The sequence below is a fragment of the Meles meles genome, chromosome 1 (assembly GCF_922984935.1).
Source record: "Meles meles chromosome 1, mMelMel3.1 paternal haplotype, whole genome shotgun sequence".
NCBI classification, from domain to species: domain Eukaryota; kingdom Metazoa; phylum Chordata; class Mammalia; order Carnivora; family Mustelidae; genus Meles; species Meles meles.
The window spans coordinates 170,859,863-170,887,698 of NC_060066.1; the positions used below are offsets into that span (position 1 = coordinate 170,859,863).

Below are 27,836 nucleotides of genomic sequence, written 5' to 3' on the forward strand. Positions count from 1 at the left end.
CTGTTGGATACTCTTGGCTAGGCTCTTGTCGAGAATTTTGGCATTCATATTCATCAGGGATATTGGTCTGAAATTCTCCTTTTTGATAAAAAGCTTCTGCACAGCAAAGGAAACAGTCAACAAAACAAAGAGGCAACCCACAGAATGGGAGAAGATATTTGCAAATGACACTACAGACAAAGGCTGATATCCAAGATCTATAAAGAACTTCTCAAACTCAACACCCAAAAAACAGATAATCAAGTCAAAAAATGGTCAGAAGACATGAACAGACACTTCTCCAAACAAGACATACAAATGGCTACCAGACACACAGGAAAATGTTCATCATCATTAGTCTTCAGGAAAATTCAAATCAAAACCACATTGAGATACCACCTTACACCAGTTAGAATGACAAAAATCAGCAAGGCAAGAAGCAACAGATGTTGGAGAAGTTGTAGAGAAAGGGGAACCCTCTTACACTGCTGGTGGGAATGCAAATTGGTGCAGCCACTTTGGAAAAACCGTGTGGAGGTTCCTTGAAAAATTAAAAATAGAGCTACCCTGTGACCCAGCAATTGCTCTACTGGGTATTTACCCCAAAGACACAGATGTAGTGAAAAAAAGGGACACATGCACCCCAGTGTTCATAGCAGCAATGTCCACAATAGAAATAATGGAGACTCCCTTCAACAGAAGAATGGATAAAGAAGATGAGGTCCATATATACAATGGAATATTACTCAGCCATCAGAAAGGATGAATACATCAACATGGGTGGGACTGGAGGAGATTGTGCTAAGTGAAATAAGTCAAGCAGAGATGGGCGCCTGGGTGGCTCAGTGGATTAAGCCACTGCCTTTGGCTCAGGTCATGATCTCAGGGTCCTGGGATCTAGCCCTGCCTTGGGCTCTCTGCTCCGCAGGGAGCTTGCTTCCTCCTCTCTCTCTGCCTGCCTCTCTGGCTACTTGTGATCTCTCTCTCTGTCAAATAAATAAATAAAATCTTTAAAAAATATTTATTAAAAAAAAGTCAAGCAGAGAAAGTCAGTTATCATATGGTTTCACCTTTGTGGAACATAAGGAATAGCATGGAAGACATTAGGAGAAGGAAGGGAGGAATGAAGGGGGAGATATCGGGTGGGAGACAAACCATGAGAGACTATGGACTCCAGGAAACTAACTGAGGGTTTTAGAAGGGAGAAGCATGAGGGTATGGGTGAACCTGGTGATGGATTTTAAGGAGGGCATGGAATGCATGGAATACTGGATGTTATATGCAAAAAATGAATCATGGAACACTATATCAAAAACTAATGATGCACTGTATGGTGACTAATATAACATAATAAAAAAAAGCACTCAATATAGTGGGGCAACAGATACACAAATAATATTTATCATAGGTTGGGCAGTGTTGAACACCTAACAAACACAGGCATATGTAATCCTCACAACAGCATGAAGTAGGAATTGTCCTTGTGTGCATTTTAAAAAAATTAACATACACAGTATTTCCCCCAGGAGTACAGGTCTGTGATTCATCAGTCTTAAACACTTCACAGCACTCACCATGGCACATACCCTCCCCAATGTCCATCACCTAGGCACCCCATCCCTCCTACCTCTCTCTCCTCCAGCAACCCTCAGTCTGTTTCCTGAGATTAAGAGTCTCTTATGGTTTGTCTCCCTCTATGGTTTTGTCTTGTTTCATTTTTCCCTCCCTTCCTCTATGATCCTCTGTCTTATTTCTCAAATTTCTCATAGCAGAAAGATCATATGATAATTTTATTTCTCTGATTGACTTATTTTGCTTAGTGGGAAATGCAAATTTCCCTCTAGTTCCACACACATCATTGCAAATGGCAATATTTCAGTTTTTTGGTGGCTGCATAGTATTCCATTATATGTATATGTGTGTGTGTGTGTGTGTGTGTGTGTGTGTGTGTGTGTACATTCCACATCTTTTTTATCCATTCATCTGTCATCTAGGCTCTTTCCATAGTTTGGCTATTGTGGACATTGTTGCTGTAAACATTTGGGTGCATGTGTCCCTTCAGATCACTACACTTGTATCTTTAGGGTAAATATCCATAGTGCAATTGCTGGGTTGCAGGGTAGCTCTATTTTCAACTTTTTGAGGAACCTCCATACTGTTTTCCAGAGTGGCTGTACCAGCTTGCATTCCCACCAACATTTCTTTCTCCGCATCCTTGTCAACATCTGTCATTTCCCAACTTGCTAAATTAGCCGTTCTGACTGATGGGAGGTGGTATCTCACTGTGGTTTTGATTTGTATTTCCCTGATGCTGAGGGATGTTGAGCACTTTTTCATATGTCTGTTGGCCATTTGGATGTCTTCTTTGCAGGAAACCAAGGTACAGAGAGGTTAGTTGGTTTGTCTGAAATCACATTGCTAGGAAATGACAGAACAGGGATTTGACCCCAGGTATCTGACCCCAGGGTCCCTGTTCTTACCTATTTTGCTTAACCATTCTCATAAGGAAAGTATACACGTACAGAGTGACCCCTGCTTGAGGGGACAGGCACAGGATCTTAGGAAGGCCTCTAGCTTTAGCACAGCCAGTGTTGGTCGAGGATTCCCATGAGGCAACAACAGAGCTCAATCTTGAAAGACAAGTAAGAGATAAAATACTGAGCAGCTGGAAGGACATTCTGGGCACAGGGAACAGGAGCTCCACAATAGAGAAGGAGCAGAGCAGACTGAAGGAACAGCAAGCTTCTCCCGATGGCTGGGACTAGGGCATATGATCATGATCTGGAAGGGCCACAGATGAAGCCAGAAAGCTGGTTTGGACCACCTACTGAGGACCTTGAATGCTATACCAAAGAGTTTGGGTTTCCTTCATTAGAGTCTGCCAGTGAAGATGACATAGTCTGATGACCCTAACCTCTCCCCACTTTCCATGCCTTCCCTGCAGGATAAATCTGTTCACCAACAGATTTGAGGGCCCGGTCCTGGATCACAGGTATTACGCCGGTGGATGCTCCCCCCATTACATACTGAACACGAGGTTTAGGAAGCCCTACAATGTGGACAGCTACAGCCCACAGGTATGTGAGAGCCAGGAAACCCCTGCAGGGCAGTGGAGAGAGCACATACAAAGGAGCCAGCCGGCAGGGAACCGAGGCCCCGCCCTGTGGCACGCTAGCTGGGGGTGTGTGGATGCGTCCCTCTTTCTCTTTGAGCTTCAATTCTTTTTTTTTTTTTTTAAATATTTTATTTATTTATTTGACAGACAGAGATCACAAGTAGGCAGAGAGGCAGGCACAGAGAGAGAAGGAGCAGCAGACTCCCTGCTGAGCAGAGAGCCCGATGCGGGACTCGATCCCAGGACCCCGAGATCATGACCTGAGCTGAAGGCAGAGGCTTTAACCCACTGAGCCACCCAGGCGCCCCTGAGCTTCAATTCTTTATGCGTACAATGGACAGTTCCCTTCTTCAGGACAGAGTGGTGAGGCTGGCGTGCCACGTGCGGTCATGGCAAGAGTTGCAGGAGCTGAACTGGGCGAGCAACAGTAGCAAAGCTGGCAGGGAAGACAGAAGTAGGGCTGCGGAGTTGGAGTCTCATAGACCTGGTGACTCCGCAGGAGGGCCGCTGAGTCAGCCTACATGCTCTAAGCCTCCGTTTCCCCTCTTTCAGTGGGGGGCTGGGAAGGTTCCGCCCCACAGGGAGAGGATTAGTGAGACTCCATGTGTCATTGCAGAACACACACAGTAAGCACGTGGCTTCCTGGGGAGGGGAAGCCTCCTCAGCACGTGTAAACTGCTTTCTTGCAGTTACTGCCGAGCCCTCACCTATTGGAACCAGGCATTCTGCTAAGGTTTTGAAGTCATAACATGCTCCGTCCATCTAAGCCTGTGTTCCTACAAACATGCCAGCTTCAAAGCAGAGCTCACAGACAGTGGGAGGTTGGGACAGTCTCTGACCACAGTGTGCGTGTGTGCATGTGTGTGCACGTGTGTGTACACACACACACACACACACACACACACTGGAGATCCAAGGGAAGGACGTGGGTTCCAGGCCTGGTTCTGCCCCACCTCCCAGTCTTACTTTAGGCCGAGCTCCTTCTCCACACTGGGGCCCAGCTTCCTTGTCTATAAGATAAGCAGGCTGGACTGCATATGAGAGAGTAGTTGAGGAGAGTTTCTACTTTAATTTTTTTTTAAAGATTTTATTTATTTATTTGGCACACAGAGAGATCACAAGTAGGGAGAGAGGCAGGCGGAAAGAGAGGGGGAAGCAGGCTCCCTGCTGAGCAGAGAGCCCGATGTGGGGCTCCATGATCCTGAGGTCATGACCTGAGCTGAAGGCAGAGGCTTAACCCACTAAGCCACCAGGCGCCTGAGATTCTACTTTTTAAAATCATGTAGTCCTGAGGGTTAGGTTACTACTTCCTCCTCCTCCCACTCCTCCTCCTCCTCTTTTTCTCCCTACACATACTTACTGGCTGAAAAAGAGACATGGACAAGCACAGCCTGCCCCACCATGCCCACTGCCACCCACATGGTCTCTCCTTTCAAGGGAGGATCTCAGAGCAGCCATTTATCATCCTGGTTAAAGTAGCCCCCGACCTGCCAGGACACGTGTCATAAGTCTCCTCCCTGCAGAGCCAGTGTTTTCTGAGGGCCATGTCAGGCAAAGTATGTGTTTTCCCCATGTAGACTCCATCTCCAGAACAAGCCCAGTGGGAGGAACAGCCATCGTCTCTGTGTTGCACATGAAGAAACTGAGGCATATGGAACTCAAGTTGGTCACCCAAGGTTGCTCAGCTAGAAAACACATTCTACCTCAGGCCACGCTGGGAATCCCTTCCTCAGCAGCTGAGTGTTTATGCAACCAGAAGCTGACATGTGGGGAGTGGAGTCCGCTGGGGACGGGTCCCTCCAAGGCCATCCAGGCAGTGTCTTTGGCAGCTCCCCTATGCACAGAACAATGAGCACTGATTTTTGAGCAAACAGCTCTTCTATGTTCTCTGGAGGGCACTTTCCCACCGTGTCACTTCATCCCCACCTTTGACCAGACTTTGTCAGCTGTCGGCTGCTCTCTCCTTACAGCCTCCTCAGTGGCCTGTCTCTCTGACCCCAGATTCATCCCTTCCGGTCCAACCCCTGTGCTCTCCCAAAGGGAACTTCTAGAGGCTCAGCTATGCCCCTGTTAGCTCATCTTTGGATCGAGTCCAAATTTCAGAGCAAGTAATGCAGACACCTCAACATTTGGATGCCAGCACACTCCCTCACAACGCCTGTCCCTTCTTCTCACAGTTGCATCTTCTGGGTCGACCACACCAGAATCCCAGCACTTTGTAGAATCCATCCTGTTCTTTTCCACTTACGTGCCTTTGCCTAAGCCATGACCCCGAGCCCCCAGGTGAACCCAAGTCAAGCCCCCACCTGAGTTTCGCCCATAGTCTGTTTCTCCTCCTGGACTGGGAGCCATGGGGCTAGAGAACACAGTCAGCCTTGAGGTTTCCGTATCCAGAGCCTCTAGTCGAGAGCCTTACCACAAGAATATATTCTTACACCATAAGAATACAAAGGATACCTGTTGACTTGTATGGAACTGATGTGAGTCAAATGAAATAAGAAGCACTTTCTTTTTTCCTCCTTTAGACCCAAGGCAAATACGAGTTCGCACTGACAGAGTATGAATCGTACTCGGATTTTGAAAAAAACGTCACAGAGACCGGAGAAAGCGCGTTTAGTTTCGGCTTTGGTTTTAAAGTACCTGGAATAGTTGAACTTGGTATGAACTTCGCAGATAATAATAACAAACAATTTATTAGAAGAATCAAACAATTCTCTCACACTGTAAGTATACTTTGTTGCCCTTTAATTTCTGTATATCCATTTGAATTTTCATGCCCAGATGTGTCTGTATTCCCCATTACTACCAGGCCTAGCAACAAGTTGTATTTTTGATATCTTGAAAATCGTCTCACAAAACAAAAAACAAAAAACAAACCAAAAAAGAAAGAAAGAAAAAAAAAACAAAACCAGCAAGGTCTTACAAGAATTTACTTTTTAGAAAAGCCAGGCAGTGGCCTATAATGATTTTCTTCTATATTTGTGTTCTCTCACTTTCTAATGAGCTTTATCCCATGGTTTTCCTTTTTTAAAAGATTTATTCATTTAAGAGAGAGAGAGAGAGCACAGCGGGGAAGAGGGAGAGGAGCAGGCAGACTCCCCCACTGAACGTGGAGTCCGACGCAGGGCTCGATCCCGGGACCCGGAGATCATGACCTGAGCTCAACGGACTGAACCACCCAGGCTCCCCTCCCCGGGTTCTCATTAAGCTTGAGATTGTAGCTTTTCCAGACCAGATGATCTCTGGAGGCGTTTCAGCCCCCAGCACATTAACCTTAACTCCTAAACGTTCTGCGGAAGCTCCCTCCAGAATATCACCCCAGACCTCTTCTTCTCTGCCTTCTCCGAGCATTTGGTGGGGTCCACCGCGCCGTCGCACACCTGCCCCTCCTGCGTGTTTGCTGCTCCTTATCGCTACCCTTTCCGGGTTCTAATCTCCCCACCTGCTCTTTATTTAATTCATGCCATCTTCTTATCCCTCCACCACGCGGGGGTATGACGTCTTCCATTCGCCTCCCCTACCCCCATTTCCCCATCCCCCCCCCCCCCCCCCAGCCACCAGGGCAAACCGCGCGTCTTCCTCACTGTTTCTGACCTTCCTGTTATGCTCTGACCTGCACCGCACACTCTTACAGGCATCATTACCTGAATTCCTCATGGACGCTCCGGAGCAAGCTCTTCCTCCCCCATTTTCTCCATTAAATAGCATTTGTTTCCTTCCAATTTCCTAGGCGAAGCATTGCAGAATCATGGTTTGCTCTCTCTCTTCTCTTCATTTCCACATTATTGGCCACCAAATCCTTCAGTGTCACTCTCCCATATTTCTTTTCTTTTTTTTTTTAAGATTATTTAATTATTTATTGGACAGAGAGACACAGTGAGAAAGGGAACACAAGCCGCCGGGGAAGTGGGAGAGGGAGAAGCAGGCTTCCCGCTGTGCAGGAAGCCCGATTCAGGGCTTGATCCCAGGGCCCCAGGATCAGGACCTGAGCCGAAGGCAGACACTTAACGACTGAGCCACCCAGGCGCTCTGACTCTCCAATATTTCTCAATCTAACTCTGATTATATCTTAACTAGCCCGGACCCTGGCACCTCTTGCTTGGTCCCCCTGAGGGGTCTCCTTCTCCCGACTTCCCCTTCAGATGTATGTGCTGCCAGAAAGACGTTTCTATGATACTAATCTAAGCCTGTCACCTACTCCCTCTTGCCTGTAAGATGAGGGTCAGAGCCCGTGAGTTGGTGGAAGAGGAGTAATTGGACCAGGAAGTAATGGGATATGATGTTGGAGAAGCAGGTGACGGGCAGCCTTAGGGAACCTCGAATTCCTCAGCAAGGAAGGTGCATTTTATTCTCTAGTCCCCAAGTGTTTTCAACATGAGCGTGATATGTTAGAAAATGGATCTGAGTGGACTGTGGAAGAGATCAAGTCACCTGTGATGCTTCATAGGAGGAAAAAGTGGTGAAGGGAGCTCAGAAAGGTCTCTGCTGCTGAAATACCGACTAACAGAAAATGAGTAGTAAATGTTAACGAGATTGTTACAGTCTTCGCATGTTTTTCCTTATCTTCTAGGCTCTGATCCACTTGGGGGCACAGGCTGTTTCTTTTATCTTTGGACTTAGGATGGCACTTAGTAGGTGGTTAAGACGGAAATAGAGTGGTGAAGGGTGGGACTGATGAGAAGGAACGTACTTCGTTGGGGAGCAAAAGAAGGGTACCATCCATTTACTCCTATTCTCCTGCTCCCCACCGCCCCTCCCGCGCCCACCTCCCTGATTCAAACGGCCAGTTACAGTGTGCTTCTGTGTTCTGGGTGTTAGAGTAGACCTGAAGCCTGGAGACAAATCCACCCTCATTCCTGCCTTCAAACTCACAGTCTAGGAGAAGAGGCAAACGTGTATGCAGGTAACTAATGATTAATATAGGTATCAGTTGTAATACAGGAGGGTATGTGCTCTGAAGGAAACAGAAACAAAATGCAGTGCTGCCCTGGAGAATGGAGTGCATGTCTGGGAAATTCAGGGGTGGTGTCTCACAGGCAGCAGCTGCTAAGCAGTTGCTTAAAAATATAAGCAGATGTGCATCTGGCAGAAAAGGGAGGGAAGAGCATTTAAGGCAGAAGGAATAGCATGTGCAAAATTGTGTTATGAAGAGAATGGCAGATTTGAGGAACAGTGAGTAGGACGGATGCTGATGTAGGGTGTGGTGGTGGGAAATAAGAAGGTATGGGGAGGCGTACTCACTACCAGGGGACAGAGTGGGAGTTCCTATGTTCACAAGAAGGGAGCAGATTTTATTCTGGATACAATAATAGAGAGCCAATGTGGGGTTTTGTTTTAAGACCAGAGGTACATCATAACCCAGGCATATGGCAGGCTTGGCTCCAAACCACTGCAATGAAGTGCATGTCACAGTAAAGTGAGTTAAGCAAAGTTTTTGGTTTCCCAGTGCACACACGAGTTATGTTCACGCAATACTGCCATCTCTTAAGTGTGCAATAGCATTATGTCTAAAATAACAATGGACATACCTTAATTAAAAATACTGCTAAAAATGTTAACCATCATCTGAGCTTTCAGCAAGTCATCGTTACTGATGACCATACCAAAAGTAATAATAAAGAAGATGTTGAATTATGGGAAAAATTACCAGCATGGGACACAGAAACACAAAGTGAGTAAACGCTGTTGGAAAACAGTGCCAATAGCTTTGCTTGATACAGGTTGCCACAAACCTTCAGTTTATAAAAAAAACATAGTATCTATGAAGGGCAATGAGACAAGGCATGTGTGGAATACTCCCAGAGTTTTAAGGCGTCAGCTCTGATTGGACCAGACCAAAGAGGGGAGATCCGCGGGAAGGCTTTTATCAACATCTGAGCAAGATAGGAAACCTACAGTATTTAGAAAAATCACAGAGCACTGCTTCACTTGGAAGGGTAAGGAAGAAGGGAGAGTCATGAGTCTCTGGGATAGGACGAGAACGAGGCGAGCGTCAGGGAGGGAGCAATGAGGAGCCTGGGCAGTTGGCACCATGGGACCTGGCATGACTTTCTTGAACTGATAGGTCAAACTGGCTGTAAGTTTGAAGCCGGGGGCAGAAGGTGCCTCGTGAACATTACCCACTCTCACATCGTCCTCCATCCACACATCAGCGTAGGAACCTCTCACCTCACATCACTCGTATCTTCTGGCTGCCTGCACTTCACCGAGCATCACCCTCTTTCAGTCTGGCCCCCACAGAGGGGGTCCCCAAATATTTCCTGTAAAGGGCCAGATGGTAAATATTTTAGGCTTTGTAGGACCCTAGGGTCTCTGTCACAACTACTCTGCTCTGCCATTGGGGGGGTGACGGCAGCCGTGGAGAGTGCATGAATGAGAGGGCATGGCTGCGTTCCAGTAAGACTCCATCCATAACCCCAGTCACGTGATTTGGGGTGCAGGCTGTAGTTTGTTGTCTCGTCGTACACCACAGTGTCTCGCCTTCCTGAAACACCTCTTTGACTCACTCTTGAGAGGCTTTTCTTCAGAATCTGAAAAGCATAAACAAAGGCTGCCTTGGTAGGCAGGTAGACCCCATTTCCCCCCAGAGTGGTCCTAGGTGCCCTTGCTGCTCCACTCCATGTCTGCCTCTGGCTGCCGACCCTTCTCATTGCCGCTTTGCCGCTCTGAGGGGGTGAGTTAAGAGCAAGCTCTCCCAAGCTGAAAGGACATCGAAATATTTATGAGAAATGAACCCTTGTCAAACAGGCCCATCTTCCCCCAAGTATCCTCAAGGAATCATAAGAGGGATGACCCCAGGCCAAGAACGTCGGATGGCATTTGCAAAGTTCATCTTCTCGTTCCAGATTCCTAATTTTAAAGGTCTGGTTTTCCCATGTCGGTCTTTCATTTAGAAAAGCTCATTTCTGCACGCGCGCTCTGACCTTGAAGTAGCACGTTACAGGCTGAAAACCAGAAGCCTCATGCTCCATTACGAGTTCCTTCCGAGAGTCAAGCTGCTGCCCCTGGAGTATAGTTACGGGGAGTACAGAGATCTCTTCCGTGATTTCGGGACCCACTACATCACAGAGGCTGTGCTGGGGGGCATTTACGAATACACACTCATCATGAAAAAGGAGGCCATGGAGAAAGCAGGTACACAGCCGCGGGGGCTGAGGTTTTCCTGTTGCGGCCCATGTGAGCTCTGCAAGGTGGTAGGGAGAGGCTTCTCTTAGTTGGTGGGAAAAGAGGTACGGACTCTGCGTCTAGTTCACTTCTCCCTCTCTGGCTCTAGTTTCACTAGCAGATCTCCCCTTTTTCATAACCTGTTCCTGTGGGTCCTCTTCTACCCAACCCTCTGTCTGGGTGGGCCTCTTTTCTATAACTACTGTCTCTAGACAGCATCACCCAAGCTCATGGCTTTAGATGTCTCCAACATGTGGAAACCTCCCCATGTCTATTTCCACCGTGGCCCTCTTCCTTGCACCCAAGACCTTGCATCCAAATGACTCCTTGACGTCACCATTGAGATGTCCAATATCCAGCCCCACCTTACCATGCCCCAAAAGTCTACTTTTGCTTTTCTTTCCCAAATTTGTGTCTTCCATAATCACCCACATCTCAGAATGGTTTCACCATCCAACCAGTGGCTCAAGCCAAAAACCTAGGAGTCAACCTTGACTGTATTTCCTTCCTTCTAGTCGATTAGCAAGTCCCATCAGTAAGTTTGAGGTGAAACCCAGGATTCTGCATTTCGAACAAGTGTGACATGATGTCAGTGCTGCGGATCCATAAACCACATTTTAAGTAGCAAGTTCATAGATTATTACACTAGGCTCCAAACTAATATTCACCTCCCATTGCCCCCCTGAAGTCTCTTCTCCCTATACGTATAATTACAGGACTTCTGAACAATGACAGGCCTAAGGCGTGACTCATGCTTCCCAATCCCATGTTCTTTCCTCCAACATGGTACTTGACAGCTGAGCTGCCCTGGGTTACACAGTTCACAAGTGCAGGCAGAGCCAGGGTTTGGTTGTAAGTCCATTGTACTTGCAGGAGGACATGTGGTATATGATATATGTAAATTTAAGCCAGCATGGCCCCAGTCCCACAAGGGTCAAAGAGAGCGTCCTCCATCCCACTGGTTTCCAATGCACTTTTCATATTTCCGCAAATATGATCCTGATACAACATTGATCACACTTACTTGACCACAGAAGCACTTTTTCTTGTAATACTTACTAGTACAAAAATTACAATAGATATTATCAAGACATTTGTATTTCAAGGAATGTGTCTGGGGGAATACTGATGTACCCTAACACCACTAGAATAGCCCAGGCATAGACTTGTCCTCCTCTTCTTGCCTGGCCTCCAAGTGCCGACAAGTCACACCCAAGTTCTCAGCAAGTCCAGGAGGGGAGGATGCCTTGTGGAGAAGTAGGAAGGAGCAAGTGGGAAATGAGCCAAAAAATGAAGAAATAGGAGAAATTGGCCCCTTCTCTTTGCCAGGTTCTAGACTGACACTTTTTTTTTTAAAGATTTTATTTATTTATTTGACAGAGAGAGATCATAAGTAGGCAGAGAGGCAGACAGAGAGAGTGAGAGGAAAGCAGGCTCCCTGCTGAGCAGAGAGCCCGATGCGGGACTCGATCCCAGGACCCCGAGATCATGACCCGAGCCGAAGGCAGCAGCTTAAACCACTGAGCCACCCAGGTGCCCCTAGACTGACACTTTAAATGCATCACCTCAATTAATAAATGAGCAAGCTCTCTCTTCTATAGCCAAGCATAAAGAAGAGAGGGTGAGCAGAAGGGGGACAGATGGTGGCAACCTCGATTCATGGAATCAGTGCCTAGAGGGTTGCTATCAGGAGCCACAATTTTAGAAAGCGATTGAGCGCTTCTGCTCTTTGGAGAGTCGCAAAGAGCCTTAGAGCCTCTGAGCACCCTGAGGGGAAGTTGCTGTTCATCTCTCATGAGGTCTCCGTGCTGATGTTAGCCTCTCCCTGCATTGAGGTCACCAAGCTAGCCGCCCTTTTATCTGAACCTGAGTCCATGGGGGCCCCATGACATCCAGGAAGGGCAAGGCCTTTGGAATGGACAGCAGGAGAAGGGACTGGGTGAATTACTCTAGGTCATGGCCTTTTTCGTGCTTCCTTCAGGTTACTCTCTTAAGGATGTCCAAGCCTGTGCCCAGATGGGTTTTAGAATCGGTGCTGCTTTCAAGGCGGTCTATGTCAAGCTCGGTGTGTCGATGGCCATATGCCAGGGTATTCTGAATGAAATAGGAGGTAAGTGGCAGGGGTATGTGACTTCCGTGATCATTGTCTTTCCCTTCCTCGCATCCCCAAACCTGAGTCACTCTCTAAGCCAAACACCGAATATTCTAAGACATTTCAATTAAAATAACAGTTCATTCAGTAAAAACTTATTCAGCTCCTACAATATGCTAGACATACAAAAATGAATAAAATCGTATTCCTATCCCCAGCGCGCTCACACAAAGCAGGAGAACACTTAAAGAAACAATGACAAGGCGGCAGTAAGCACCAAACCCGGTCTGAAGCATCAGGACAGGCTTCCTAAGGGAGGGAGCTTTGGGATTGCCGCTGGAGGAATAAAGCAGGAACGTTGTTTTTAAGGCAGGAGGAAAATGACAATGGGAATTGACTCTGGGAGGCTGAGAGTTGGCCTATCTGGAGGTTGGAGGCAGGGGTGTCGCGGCCAGGTAGAGGAGGTGAGGGAGCGGGTGAGGAGGCTAGCCCTTACCTGAGACAACGGTGGGACAGAGACTAAAAGAGCATCTGAAGACGTAAGTCTTGTTGCAGAGCCCACATGGCAGGGGAGACCAGATTGGGGGTTGGCGTAGGATCCAGGATGTAACGCCAAGTGTCCGGGAGCAGGAAACCTGGAGGTTGTTCAAGGGAACTGGGGAATCAGTGCAGCAGGTGGAGTAGGATAGAGAGGCCAATCGGCAAGGACTTAGTCCGTGACCTCTGCCGCACCCCGAGGAGCAAGCCTCCGCCGGCTCTACTTACTGAGCTTCTACCTGGGATGGAACGTGGAGAAAGAGTTCCCCAGCTGAAACAAAACAAAACAACAAAAATGTAACTGCTGGTCTCGGACAATCGCTTGCACTGGTGACTGATTTCTGGTTGATACTGTTTATTTGGTCATTCTGGTGGGCCTGGGTTGGAAGAGACGTGCGGCCAGAGGTGCATGCATAGAACACAGGTGCTCTTGAAAAAAGACTTATGGGGCGCCCTGCTGTCTCGGTCAGTGGGCCATGCCCCTCTTGTTCTTGGGCTTGTTCGAGCCCCACATTGGGTAGAGAGATGACTTGAAACTAAAATCTTGAAAAAAAAATTAAAGAATTAAGAAGGCTTGTAAAGTAACCCCCTTCCCCCCTACCACCCTGCATGGGTCCCTTGATGGAACATTGCCCAGGACCCTGGAACCCTTGCCAACACAGCTGCTCCTCCCTTTCAGTGAAAACACCATCCTCACTTCTGTGTTAAACACATCCTTCCTCTTAATAGTTTTACCACCATATGTACCCCTGACCAGTACAGCTTAGTGTTGCTTGTTTTGGTTTTATTTTGTTTTAAAGATTTTATTTATTTGACAGACAGAGAGAGAGAGAGCACGAGCAAAAGAAGCAGCAGAGGGAGAGGGAGAAGCAGACTCCCTGTGGAGCAGGGAACCTGGTGCGGGACTTGATCCCAGGATCCTGGGATCATGACCTGAGCCCAAGACAGATGCTTAACGAACTGAGCCACCCAGACACCCCTGTTGCTTGTTTTTGAACTTTATATGGATGGGATGTGATCTTTTCAGTTCTGGGTGTTGGTCGTCTTTTTTTTTTTCCCATTCATCGTCATGTTTTTGTGTATAATAGTTAATCTCCGTTGCTGCATAGTATTTTATTGTATGAATACTACACTTTGTCCATGCCACTGTTGGATTTGGGTGGCTTCCTGTTTCAAACAAGTACAGTCACTGGGGCTTTGAACTTTCTTCCGCAGCTGTCTGGTACACACATGCAAGGGTTTCCCAGGGCATGTACTGCGAGTGGGATTGTTGGGTTGTAGACTGCGTATTTTTTTCTGGACTAGTTCCAGCAAAACTGTTTTCTGCAACGCTTGTTCCACTGTGCACCCCTGTCAGCAGCATGCAAGACTCCCTGTCCATGGTCCTCAGGAGTGGCAGGCTCAGGGCTGAATGGTCTCTTGACACCACCTCTTTTGGCATTGGGTCTATGGACAGATGAGAATGCAAAGATTGAATGATATGCTTGAGGGATTTCTGGGAAACTCCATGAGAAGTCAAAATAATAACCATTTCCTAGTAGACACTCTTTAGTGAGTATCTATCACATATGAAGCCCAGCCTTTACAAATGTTCCCGCCTCTGTTATCCCATACACAGAAACACTATAGCTAGAGCTCTGCAGCATTACCTGGATAAACCTTTTCACCCTTAATGCCTAAAATTTCTTATCTGCAAGTAAGTGAGTTAATACGTGTATAATAATTAGATTACAGGCTGACACATGAATGATCACTCACTCTTCTCTCTGTCGACCTATGTACCTATCTATAACTCATCTATCCATATGAATGTATATATATTTATATACGTGTGTATATATTTATCTGTCCATCAGCTCTCTATCTTCCATAGACTCAGTGACATTCATAGATGTCCTTTCCTTGTCCTGCCCCCAACTTAGGTCCAAAAGATTGAGAGAGCTGCCTCTTGCCCCTTGCGCCATGACTTCCTCCACTGGTAGGAAGATACCTTGTCCACTGGCACCTGCGGGATGAGCTTAATAAATATTGTGGTAATTAGGTAACTGATTGGGTGGCAGTAAATTCCACGGTGCTGAAGTGGGTCCCTTGACTTGCCAGGTCTTTGTGTCTATTCCAGAGAGAAACAAGAGAAACACCATGGTAGAAGACTTGGTGGTCCTTGTGCGAGGAGGGGCCAGTGAGCACATCACCACTCTGGCCTACAAGGAGATCCCGACAGCAGAGCTGATGCAGGAGTGGGGAGACGCGGTGCAGTACAACCCAGAGGTCATCAAAATGAAGGTACAGCTGGGGACGCCTGGGTGGCTCAGTCGGTTAAGCATCTGTCTTCAGCTCAGGTCATAATCCCAGGGTCCTGGATCGAGCCCCACATTGGGTTCCCTGCTCAGCAGGGAGTCTGCTTCTCCCTCTCCCTGCTGCTCCCCCCTGCTTGTTCTCTCGTTCTCTCTCTCTCTCTCTCTTTCTCTCTGACAAATAAATAAATAAAGTCTTTAAAAAAAAAATGGCCAGGGGGGCGCCTGGGTGGCTCAGTGGTTTAAGCTGCTGCCTTCGGCTCAGGTCATGATCTCAGGGTCCTGGGATCGAGTCCCACGTCAGGCTCTCTGCTCTGAAGGGAGCCTGCTTCCCTCTCACTCTCTCTGCCTGCCTCTCTGCCTACTTGTGATCTCTCTCTGATAAATAAATAAAATCTTAAAAAAAAAAATGGCCAGGGCTTGGGATACAGAGCTCAATAAGACCCGTGCCCTAATCTCGAGGCACACACATTAGAGTGGATAATCCATCTGGATTGAACCGGTAACAATATACTGTTCAGCACCATCTTGAGACCCTTGAGTCCCTCCCACTCAGGCCACCCAAGTTGCTAACGGAAACTCACCATCGGCTTCTAATTCTAGCCCTCTGAAATTGATAGGGTTTCCATTTCAGCAGAGAACTGCCCTTTCCATTATTTCTTTATTTTAGCTTTCATTCATTCAACCAACAAATAGTTGTTAAGTTCCTATGATGTGACAGGAATTAAGACACTGGAGGAGAACACCGGAAGCTGTGAGGACGAAGCCTGTGGCACGTGCCAAGCTGTAGGGCACATCCAGGCACGGCCGTCTTACAGGACGGGGTGGCACCTCACGGTGATCGCTGACGTTTCAAGCACCAAATACATCCATGACACTCTGCCAGGGGCTTTAGGAGCATTATCTCATCAAATCCTCATGCCTCTGCGGATTGCATACGCTGATTTCCATTTTGTGGTGGATGAAATTCAAGGTCACAGAGGTTGCGTCTCTCTGTGGCTGTTGGAAAGCCTCCGTGAGGTCTGGACCCGACACTTTGACTTCTTCCCTCCCCTCCAGACTTTCCTGTGGGTCTGGGGAATAACAACGAATGATCCCAACCACCTGTCACCCACACAGGAGAAGTTTTGCAGCCTTAAACTAAGAAGACATTTGCTCCAACAAGACTGTCGTACACATCAGCAGTTGTGGGTCCTTGCCTATAGGGACTTCTGCACAAGGTCCACGTTCTGTCCTTGGCCAAGCTCTTCTTGCTGTTGTCTGTACAGTCATTGGCTGTCTGGCATCCATCACCCTCCTGCCCCGCGTTGCTCCTAGAGGTTTAGTCTTGCCACCAAGGAGGGGTGATGAGGGACTGGAGTTCCTGACAGGAAGGTCTGTAGTTCCCAACCCTGGCAGCTTCCCACAGTGTCTTTACTTGTATGTCGAGTGTATAGTTTCTGCAGAACAAGAAGTCTGCCATTCAGATCCTCTCCTCTGCTATGTGCTCAGTAGTGACACTTAGGGTATAGCCGCTAACAAGCACCAAGGAGGATAAAGCCAGCCATAGGTTGTAGGCAGCTCGAGAGAAATCTGGGATTGGCTGAGGGTGTGGTGACATTGCTTGGTATCACAGATGGACATGGGAGTGAACAGAGTTCAAGGAAAAAGTAGATCCCGGGGCTTTACATGTCACTTATATTTGACCTGCATCTTTTTCCTGAAACTGAGAATTAATGGAGTTTTCTTTGGTTATCCACCTAAATAGGTTGGGTGTGCCAGACTGGGCATTGGGAACGTCAGGTGTCAAGCATGTGATGTGATTATGGGGTTGGGGGCAGAGGGGAGAGAGAGAGGGAGAGAGGAAGAGAGGTAGGTCGGGTCAGCATGCTAAACACCTCAGTCAGACCTACACATTACCCTCAGAGGTGCCGCGCTCTATGGAAGGCTGGTGGCGTCCCAGCCTGTGTGTGATACAATGGAAAGTATCACAGCCACTATCAGTGCAGTGCTGGGCAGGGCTGTGTGGGCGGCCGGAGAGGTAGATGAAAGACTCACATGTGTTCAGGAGCTAGAGAGGAGAGATGACTGGAGGCTCTTAAAACCTTCCTTTGTAAGTCCTGGACCTGAGTTGGAAACGTACATTCTGGGCATCCCGCTCTTGAACACACTCTTTCTGGCAAGAGAAAACTGCAGACGTCTTCACATTATCCCCACCATAATTCTCTGCGGAGTTCGGCTCACCAGGTGGAGCAGCGATTACTTTCCAGGACAGCAGAGGCCACTGGGTCAGCAATTCCTAGACACAAGAGTGTTGGCCGGAGCTTACAGCCATAAACCATGCTTGAAAGATCAAGACCCGAAACACGATTCCTGTAGGAGCCGGGTGGACGGGGAAGAAAAACACGGAGGAGCCCATTCCCACTGTTTACTGGTAAAATCCATCTTCAGAGAAATGGCTCTTTGCTCAAAGAGCTAAAAAAAAAAAAAAAAAAAAAAAGCAGTGACACATAAAGAGATTCCCGAACACCAAAGGTTGAAATTATGTTCAAGACGTAGAGGAAGAGCCTCCATCAAAAAATGGGAAAACAGAAGTCAATTTTAGAATATTTTAGAATGCCTTTGCTTTGTGGTTATAAGAAGATTTAAGAAAATGAAGAACTAAGGAAGTCAAAAATGGAAGCTGAGCTGTTGAGCCCTCATGAGATGAGAAAGGAAGCGGCTGACTGTAGGAAGCCCCAGGCACAGTGGCAGATGAAAGTCTACATTAGAAACTGTAAAGAAGAGGGGTGCCTGGGTGGCTCAGTGGATTAAGCCGCTGCCTTCGGCTCAGGTCATGATCTCAGGGTCCTGGGATCGAGCCCTGCATCAAGCCCCGCATCGAGCCCCGCATCGGGCTCTCTGCTCCGCGGGGAGCCTGCTTCCTCCTCTCTCTCTGCCTGCCTCTCTGCCTCCTTGTGATCTCTCTCTCTGTCAAATAAATAAATAAAATCTTTAAAAAATATTAAAAAAAAAGAAACTGTAAAGAACAGAATGGACACGGCAGAAAATGGAGGCAGTGATGTAGAACACGGTAAAAACGTTCTTACGTGGAAGCAAAGACCAAGAGATGAAAGCAATGACGTAAAAGAAATATGATGGAAAGAGAGTACAGAAGGAGACATCAAAAACCCAAGGGCTTCTTCCTGAGAAAGCGGCATGATAAGAAAGTGAAGAGTTGACAGATTTGGCAAGTGAAGAGGCAGGATGTCCAGTTAAATTTGAGTTTCAGACAAATAATGGGTAACTTTTTACTAAAAACATCCTCCAAATATTTCGTGGGACATCCTTGTATTATACAAATATTTGTTGTTTATCTAAAATTCAAATTTAGCTGGACATTTTTTATTTGACCGGCAGCCCTAGTCACCCACTCTACCATCCATGTACATTTCTATCAGTAGTCAGGGCGGCTGAGTTGTTGTCTAAGATCCAGGCTGATGGAGAAGCCATTGTACAGAACTCGGGCATTGCCCAGGGTAGAAGGAAATGATATAGTTGTGAGTGATGCTCATGTAGAGGTTAGGAAGGACTTGGTTATGCTGCAGTGAAAACAAGAAGTTCCAAATCTTAGTGGCTTAGTACATCAATACTTTATTTCTCAATCACACAACATGCCCAAAGCATATTAAGGAGGGGGTTATAGGCAGTGCTCCTTGGGGACCCAGGTGATGGAGGCTTTATGTGGTCATGTGCTCCCAAGATCACCGCAGCAGTGGTAAGGAAGGGAAAATGCCATCTCACTCTGTCTTAAAACCTTCACCCTGGAAAAGACCCTCCCTCTTTTCACTCGCCACTGCTCAAAACAGGTCATGTTGCAAACCTGCCCTTCAGGAGGTCAGGGGATCATAGTCCTGCTAGGTACCCAGAAAGAAAACCAGCTGATCAGCTGGTAAACAGTGATAATCACACCTTTCTAATGATATGATTATCTAAAGCACCATACTTAAAGATTCTCGAAAGGCAAATGATTCTGACCGAGAAAAGGTTTAAAATACAGATGTTGTGGTCACCTTGCCTGATAAGAAAATGTCACACTTGGGCTGCTGGATCTCACCCCCAAAATAAATTGTGAATTTCAAATAAGGAAACCATGAGTATAAGTAAATGACAGATAACACACCAACAAAATAATTTTACCACAAGTGAAATCCTCAATGTACAAGGAGTGATACAATTTGTAAGAAAGACATCTCAAAGGGGGCGCCTGGGTGGCTCAGTGGGTTAAAGCCTCTGCCTTCGGCTCAGGTCATGATCCCAGGGTCCTGGGATTGAGCCCTGCATCAGGTTGTCTGCTCAGCAGGGAGCCTGCTTCCTCCTCTCTCTCTGCCTGCTTCTCTGCCTACTTGTGAGCTCTGTCTGTCAAATAAATAAATAAAATCTTTAAAAAAAAAAGACATCTCAAAGGAAATAGACAACTTTCAGAACTATGATGGTGAATATATAGGCAAAATGTTTCACTTTTCTAGGAATAAAAAAATGAAAATCAAACTAACAACATGTTTTACCCATCAAACTGACAATGATTAAAAATCTATAATACTCGATGTCAATGAGAGTGATGAGATGGACACTTTTATAAAATGAGATGAGAATAGAAGTTGATACTTCTTTAGGTTTAGGCAAAGAATGTAACCATACATATCCAAAATATTAGAAATGTTTATAGCTTTTGATCCAATAACCTCAAATGCAATGATCAACTAAAGGCATCATTTTAAAAGTTGGCAAAAATGTATATATAAAAAGATACCTTCTTTTATGTTATTCATAGTAGCAAAAGAAAAGGAAAAAAAATGGAACAAAAACCTAGTAACAAGAGAAGGGATGGATACCTTGTAATTCATCTGTACAACAGGGTTCTAAGAGGCCCTAAAAAAAATCATTTTATCAAAGAATATTGCACGGCATGGGAAAATGCTCATAATAGGATAATAAGTGAGGTAAGTGGAAAACACAACTGCACTTTTCTTATGCCACCAACCTGTTGTAAATACCTGCCCATTTATCCAAAAATATACACTGAAAGGATACAAACCACAATGCTAACAGTTCGAATCCTTTTCTGCCACTTACTGACTATGTGACTCTGGTCTATCTGTTTAACTTTGTTGTGCCTCAGCCTTTTCCTCTGTAAAATGGGGCTACAGAAGACCACCTTCCTCATGGGATTGTTGTAAAGATTAAGTTAGATCATGTATGTATTTAGTTAAGCACCTAATAACTGCTGCCAATACAATAATTAAGTGTTATCATTAAGAATGGTGATCACCTGGGGCCCCTGGGTGGCTCAGTCAGTTAAGCGTCTGACTCTTGATTTTGACTCAGGTCATGATCTCAGAACCATGAGATCCAGCCCTACATCGGGCTCCTTGCTGGGCGTGGAGTCTACTTGAAGATTCTTTCTCTCTCTCCCTCTCCCTCTGCCCCTTGCCCCCTGGCTCTCCCTCTCTTGCTCTCTATCAATCAATAAATAAAATAAAGAAAGAGAAGAATGGTGATTACCAGGGTCTATTATAGGGAACCGTGTGAAATTTAATAAATAGGGAGCACCATCCCTTTGCTACAATATGATAAATAAAATTTTCACAAGGGCAAGTGTGCTTAGGACCCGATGGTCAATGTGAAGAGGTAAGACTGTGTATTTGGGGGAGAAAGAAGGAGAGAGAGAGGAAGAAGAGAAAAGAGAGAGAAAGAAAGATGGGAAGGGTAGGGCTAGAGAATGAAAGAAGGGACAAGTACGCCTTACTATGGTAGAACAAAAGGGAGGTGTGGAATCCAGGAGTCGCTGCTGCAGTCTGCAAACTTTGGAGGACACTGGCCCAGAAACCAGAAATAGGAATAATCAAGCCATTTATGTCAATAATTATCATGAACTAGTAAGAAAAACAAAAGCTTTTGTTCAGATTCCTGTCAATGACATTGTTCAAGTCACGTAGCCTCATCTGAAAGCAGCGCTAACCATTGCTACCTCATGAGGACGAAATCAGATCACGTCAACCCCCAGCCCCAGCTGCTGGCGCGCAGTACATGTCGGAGGTTTATTCAGGTTCTGCCTCTGACTTGCTCTCTCTCCTGGAGCCAATCTCAGTGCTCGTAGGAGAATGCCTGGGGGGTTAAAGGCAGCCTTTCACGGTGCTCAGGCAGTGAATGCAGATTGTCGCAGGAGCTCACACTGGTGAACAGCAAACTCCCCACTTCCTCCCATCCCTCCCCCACGTGTGGCCAGCAGGCTGGACTGTTCCGCAAATCGCCTCTGGATCAATTCATTGACCACAAAACGGTGAGACAATGGGACCACCAAGGGGCCTTGCTTTGCCCACTGGAGCGAAGGTCAGCATCAGATGCATTAAGAAATGGAAGCAATTTTCTTCCCACTGGAGGCTTCTATTAGGCATGATTGCCTGCATTTAGACAGACCCTAAACTCTCCAGTGCTGGATTAGGGCAGGATCACAAACGAAATCTGGAGAGGAACCTGGCCCTGGAGCTTAAACTAGGGGCAAGAGGCTCCGTAACATTTTTAACTACTTCTTTGCACTTTGCCTCAGACTTTTCCTAGCTCGTCGGCACCACCACCCTTATCTGTGGCTTCCACTTGTGAAAACACTGCCATGCCCACGGGAGACCAGCGGTGCTCTCTCTGCGTCTAGGTCACTGCTGTCCACCCCCTCTCCTCCTGGCCAGCTGCTGTTGCCCTGGTGAGGCCTCCCATCCCCCATTCGTTGGCCCATCCACTTTTTTTTTTTTTTTAAGATTTTATTTATTGATTTGGGAGAGAGAGAACACACATGAGCAGGCAGGAGTCCAATGCAGGACTCAATCCCAGGACCCTGGGTTCATGACCTGAGCCAAAGGCAGACACTTAACCAACTGAGCCACCCAGGTGCCTCGCCCACCCACTTTTATTAGCTGTTCTCACAACCCTTGGGGCTGGACCCCAGAGATACAGAGCTGAGAGTATAGAGCCCTGATCTCCAGCAGCTTATCTTCTAAGGAAGGAACAAGGAAGATTTCCTTCAAGAAGGAAAAAGGGAAATTTCAACTCATTAAAAAAATGAATGACTGCAAAGGAGCAAAGAAATAGAATTTGTATCAGTTGAACACTGGGTTGTATGCTGAGCACTTCATGATGGGAAGGTGTTCCGTGAACTCTGGAGCTCAGGGAAAGGCTTCATGATGGTGGCTCTTGCACAACGTGAATGGTTTTGCCAGTTTTGGTGGGGGAGGCGATGTTGGGACAAAGCTATAATAGTTTCAAAGAGTGTCTTGAAAATCACCTCCTCTTCCCCACCGAAGACAGATGAACTGCCTGCTCCTCCCCCCACATTCCAAGTTTGCACTCAGCCCTGTAACTGCTGTGCTGTAAGCACTTGTTACTATCTCTCTCTCTCTGGGGATTCCTGTGGATTTCATCTTACTCACTACTTACGCTTAATGCTTGGCACTTGGGAGGTATTCGGTAAGAGTTGACCTGAACTTGAAGGAGTTTATTGGTGGCTATGTGGCGGGACGGGACATCCGTCTACACACTGGGGCATCCATCTAGTGCCAGATGAATCCACTTGTCTCCAGGCACCAACTCCTTGCTCATTCCTGGGGAACCTTGCTTCTGCCTTCTATCTGATGAAATGCCTGCCTTTCTGCTCCCCAGACAGAGCCTCTGTATGAACTGGTGACGGCCACAGACTTTGCCTTCTCCAGCACAATAAAGCAGAACATGAAGCAGGCGCTGGAGGAGTTCCAGAAGGAAGTCAGCCCTTGCCGCTGTGCTCCCTGCCAAGGGAACGGAGTCCCTGTCCTGAAAGGTACCATTTCCCCACACCTGGCGTCCCTGTGGATTATATCATCTGGAAGGGTCTGTGCCGAGACCAGAACACATCAAATCCGCATACCCTCCAGGGTATCTCAAGAAGAGTTCTAGGTCAATCCCTAGCCCTCTTTAGAGGCCCCAAGGACTGTCATAAAGCCCTCTTCATTTTCTCAGAGGGGAAAAAAATAGCCCCCCAGGCATTTGGAGCCTCTTTTACTGAGCTTCTCCACCCTGATCAGGCACTAGAACTCCCCGAGACCTGCAGAGCTACTGACGTTCAGGCCCCCACGTGGATCATATGAGTCTCGAGAAGGCCCCTGGTCAGGATGGGTAAGGCTTCTCCAGGTAGTTCTAATCTGCAGCCCGGCTAGGACTCACACCTGCCCATGTCCCCACCTCCCTGGAGCACAATGAGGTGGGATGGGACCAAGGGGCCCCCTGGGCTCAGGTGCAGTTCCTGGGTGGAGAGCACAATGTCCCTCTAAGGCAGTCTCAGCCCCAGCTGCAGCAGAGAATCCTGGGCCTCAACCTGAACACTTAAAGTGAATCACTGGGATTGGCCTTTGAAAAAGCCTGCCAGGTGTTTGCCCTGTGGAGTCGGGGCCGAGAAGCCGATCTACAGCTGAATTCACTAGCCCACAGGATCCATGACTTCACGAGCTTACAAACTAGTGGGAGGGCTAGACCTGAGCAAAGAGTTACACTGAAGTATACCGAGCATTAGAACAAGGGTCAGTCTATCTCCCAAGAAGTCAAAATAGGCAACTAGGTCATGCTCCTCCAGCCACCTGAATTTTTAAGTTCCAGCAGCATAAAATGGAAGGGCCAGGCTGAGAAGGTGCCATCTACAACGAAGGGGTGGGGATGGGCTTGGGGCAGTTTTCTTGGCCAAAGAAAAGGCCCTGGGCTCTGCACGTCCTGACCTACACATGGTGAGGAGATTGGGGGGTGGGGGGGTAGGGAGAGTGACAGCAAGAATGGGCCACTTGAACTTGATTCCTAACTTTAAGGGTCATATCTGGGGCCATTGCAATGGGCAGAGCAAATTTGCAGTTGGCTGAGGCGAGGGATTTTATGCTCCTGCGGTGATGGCTGAGGAAAGGTCCAGTCCAGCAGGAAGCCAAAATAAGGTATCCAGAGCAACTGGGTACAGCAGATCCCCACCCAGCGGGGGAGCCGCCTGGAGTTAGGACAGAGTCAGCTCAACAAAGGGGACACAGGAGAAGACTCACTTCTAACAGACTGAGGAGTCAGTGTCTAGCTTCTCAGACAGGGTGGATGGGAGCAAAGCAGAGATAAGTAAGAGCCTAAGATTGGGAAGTTCTGCCATCAGAATGGGGACCCCCAAGTGGGGGAGTGGGGTCAGCCCATCAGCTTAAGGTCTTGATCTAGAGTTGCTGAAATCCCCGTGCCTTTGTGTGAAATTTGGACCTAGAAATTGGAACCCACCTGAGGATGTACACTGGTGTGAGGGAGACTATGAAGCCAGAGACTGGGGTGCTCCTGGGCCTGACTTAGGATGATCCTGTGAAGGGATTCTGTGTGATCCAGATGAGAGTAACACCCAGGCGACAAGTTACAGGTTAGCATACGGAATAACTTCCAAAGGGTCAGAATTGGCCAAAGGTAGGATGAGATTTCTTTTTTTTTTTTTTTAAGATTTTATTCATTTATTTGACAGACAGAGATCACAAGTAGGCAGAGAGGCAGGCAGAGAGAGGGGAGCAAGCAGGCTCCCTGCTGAGCAGAGAGTCAGATGTGGGGCTCAATCCCAGGACCCTGGGATCATGACCTGAGCCGAAGGCAGGGGCTCCACCCACTGAGCGACCCAGGCGCCCCTAGGATGAGATTTCTAAGGAGGATGAGTTCCCTATCACTAGGAGTGTTGAAGCAGAGGCTGGACAATTAAATGCCTGGGGTGAAATTGAGCACCAATGACCAGTGACCTGTAATGTAGCTTCTAGCACTGGAAACTTACAAGGCTGAGTCAAAGGTCTGCTCAGAGTAATTTTCCTCAGGAACGCTGTGTGATTCCTCATGATGGTAATGAACACCCTTCTTGAGCAAAAGGCCCTTTGAAGGAAGGAGGAGGTATTCTTGGCCCTGAACCTTCTCTGAAACCATTCGACCGAATGTTTCTGTTTTAGTCTAGTCTCAGTGTCAGCACTGACACGAGCAGGGTTGAACGCAGGAGTTCTGTTTCACGCGGTGGGAGCCACGTCCTCTCTGCATTGTCTTTCCAGAATCACGCTGTGAGTGCATCTGTCCTATCGGAGTCCATGGCACAGCCTGCGAGGTCACCCATGAGAAAGGTAAGCAATCTTTGAGAACTGGTCAAAAAAGGGAAATCTAGGGGATTCCAGGGGATAATTCAAAAGGGCATAAAGAGCACTGGGGATGTCAGGTTGGGAGCTGGGTACTATGAAATTTGAGGTCCATCCTGGCTCCTGATTTTATAATTCATCGTTTTCATACCTAAAAGTGCTTTGTGTCATAGGGCTATCAATGCATGGCATTTCCAAGTTATTTCTTTGAATCGTTCTGGAATGCTTACCTTCTTTTTTTTTTTTTTTTTAACTGAACTCCTATTCAGCCCTCAAAATCCAGCCCAGTGCTCCTTTTTTGTAGAAGTTCTAACCCTCCAACCCTGAGTAAAATTTAGTTAATTCCTCCCATGCACTCCAATAGCACTTTAAACATATGCCTATTATAGCTCTTAGCATATTATATTTTGGACTGTGTCTGTCTGCCTCCCCTCTGTGTATAAGCAGAGATCATGTTCCATTTATCTCTGTGTCCCTGTGGCCCAGCATAGTTGCTGCTTAGTGATAGGGGCTGAATTATCAAACAAAAGACTAGGATATCATCAAGATCCTTTCCAGCTCTCAAATTCTTCGGCCAATGTATTATCTGAGTTCTCTACATGCTCCCAGCCCTGACTCCTCCTTCCCTTCCCTTCCTTTTCTTTTTGATGATACCATTAAAAAAGGAAATGATACATCTAGTAAAAACAATGTACTACTATGTATCGGGCACCTTGCTGAGTGCTCAGACTCAGTGTGGGTTCAAGTTTCACGTCTGTCATTCAGTAACTGTGACCTTGAGCAACTTATGTGACTGCTTGGTGCCTCAGTTTCCACATGTGTAAAATGGGGGTGATGGAATTAACTACCTAATAGAGCTGTCTTGAGTTTCACCTGAAACCTATATAAAACCCTTGGGATGATGCCTAATACATTGTAAGGGCAAAATAATTTTTGGTTAGTTTGTTTTAGAGCAAAACGAACCGTGTCACTTCAGATTTGACATACATTAGATCCTTTGGTCCTCACCATAACATCACAAAGTAGGTACTATTGATATCCCCATTTTATGGATGAAGAAACTGAGGTGCTTTGTGGGTCACTAATGAACTTGCCCAGTGGTCACACTGTAAGAGCAAGACCACAGGTTCAGGTCCAGTGTGCCTGCCACAGCCTTTGCTCTTGACGCCTGCCTGCACTATTCTCCCCAGTGAAATGCTAGGATTGTTCTTACCCACCCCATCCCCCGTCAGCACATTGCAACCGGGCCCCGCACAGTGCTATGCCCCCAGCAGGTAGTGCACAACCACAGGGATTTCTCCTGTTTGGAGCAGACCCTGGACCTGTCCTACTGGAACCTTCTCATTTCATGAGTGGGCAGGCCCAGAAATACTAAGCAATGCATGGGGAATGATAACTGCCCATCAGAGACTCCGCCAGACACCTGATATATTGTGGTGGAGAGAATCAGTTACTTGTCAGTATCATCAACAACTGAAAAAGTCCTCAAGGGGAAGGCAAATATCGGGAAGGGGAGAGTGCCGTGTCTGTTATTACTTCATATAACACACGATGCTCACCAATCACAGAGCTCCTAGTTTATACATTGACAAGAAGCAAACATCCCAGCATCCTGTCACTAAAAAGTGACTAAGCTGAGAGCCAGTCATGCAACAGACATTTACCAAGGCCTCCTATGTGCCAGCATAGGTGTGAGGGTTCAGTGGTGAGCAAATCAGGTAGAGATCCCATCTTTCAAGACTACTGTTCAGCAAAAAAAAAAAAAAAAAAAACCAAAAAAAAAACCTACCTCATTTGAATTGTCCCAGAAACACATTTAAAGTTTTAGTTTTAACTGCTATAAAATGGCCGGCAAGAGCTTAAAATACGAAGAACTGGTGGGGAGTTATAGGTCAGGGCAGTTTCCCTGCAGAAACAACACTCTACCTGAGATCTGAAGGCTGAATGCGATTGACCAGATGAATAGAGGAGGAAAGAGTATTCTGGACCAGGGAAACAACATCTGTAAAGGCCCCGTGGCAGAAGGGAGTGTGGCAAGTACCATGGTGTGCAAGAAAGACAGCTCACTGGAGGGACGATTTGAGAGCAGACTCCCAAAGCCTTTTGGCTTATAATACCCCCCCACCCCATACGGCACCAGGTGTAACAAGGGCTAATCAGTGTTCACCGACCTTCTTTCTTCTAGATGTCCCCATTGACGGGAGGTGGAATTGCTGGTCAGACTGGTCTCCATGTTCTGGAGGACATAAAACAAGACAAAGGCAGTGCAACAATCCACCTCCTCAAAATGGAGGCAACCCCTGCGTGGGCCATGCTTCAGAAACACTTAAATGTTAAGGAAGAAGTGCTTCTTCCTACCATGGGCTGCCCCCTGCAAGAGCTCTGAGCCCTTAGGAACTCAGACCCAGTTACCTCCTACCAGCTCCCACCAGGGCCAGCCCAAGGATAGAGGGTGATGCCATTCAGGGGTGTTGAAATAAAGATGTTATTTGCAAGATGTA

General features: G+C 47.1%; 1 protein-coding gene across 1 annotated transcript in view; it reads left to right on the forward strand.

Annotated features, from left to right (window-relative positions):
* The window catches only part of C8B (complement C8 beta chain), a 44,102-nt gene extending 16,266 nt beyond the window's left edge, over positions 1-27,836 (forward strand). Inside the window, exons 6-13 of the mRNA XM_046027598.1 lie at positions 2,924-3,056; positions 5,620-5,817; positions 9,988-10,228; positions 12,240-12,368; positions 15,007-15,170; positions 22,853-23,006; positions 25,255-25,323; positions 27,521-27,836. Of these exons, the coding sequence (XP_045883554.1) occupies positions 2,924-3,056; positions 5,620-5,817; positions 9,988-10,228; positions 12,240-12,368; positions 15,007-15,170; positions 22,853-23,006; positions 25,255-25,323; positions 27,521-27,672 (1,240 nt within the window). The 3' untranslated portion in view covers positions 27,673-27,836. The remainder of the gene's footprint in view (positions 1-2,923; positions 3,057-5,619; positions 5,818-9,987; positions 10,229-12,239; positions 12,369-15,006; positions 15,171-22,852; positions 23,007-25,254; positions 25,324-27,520) is intronic.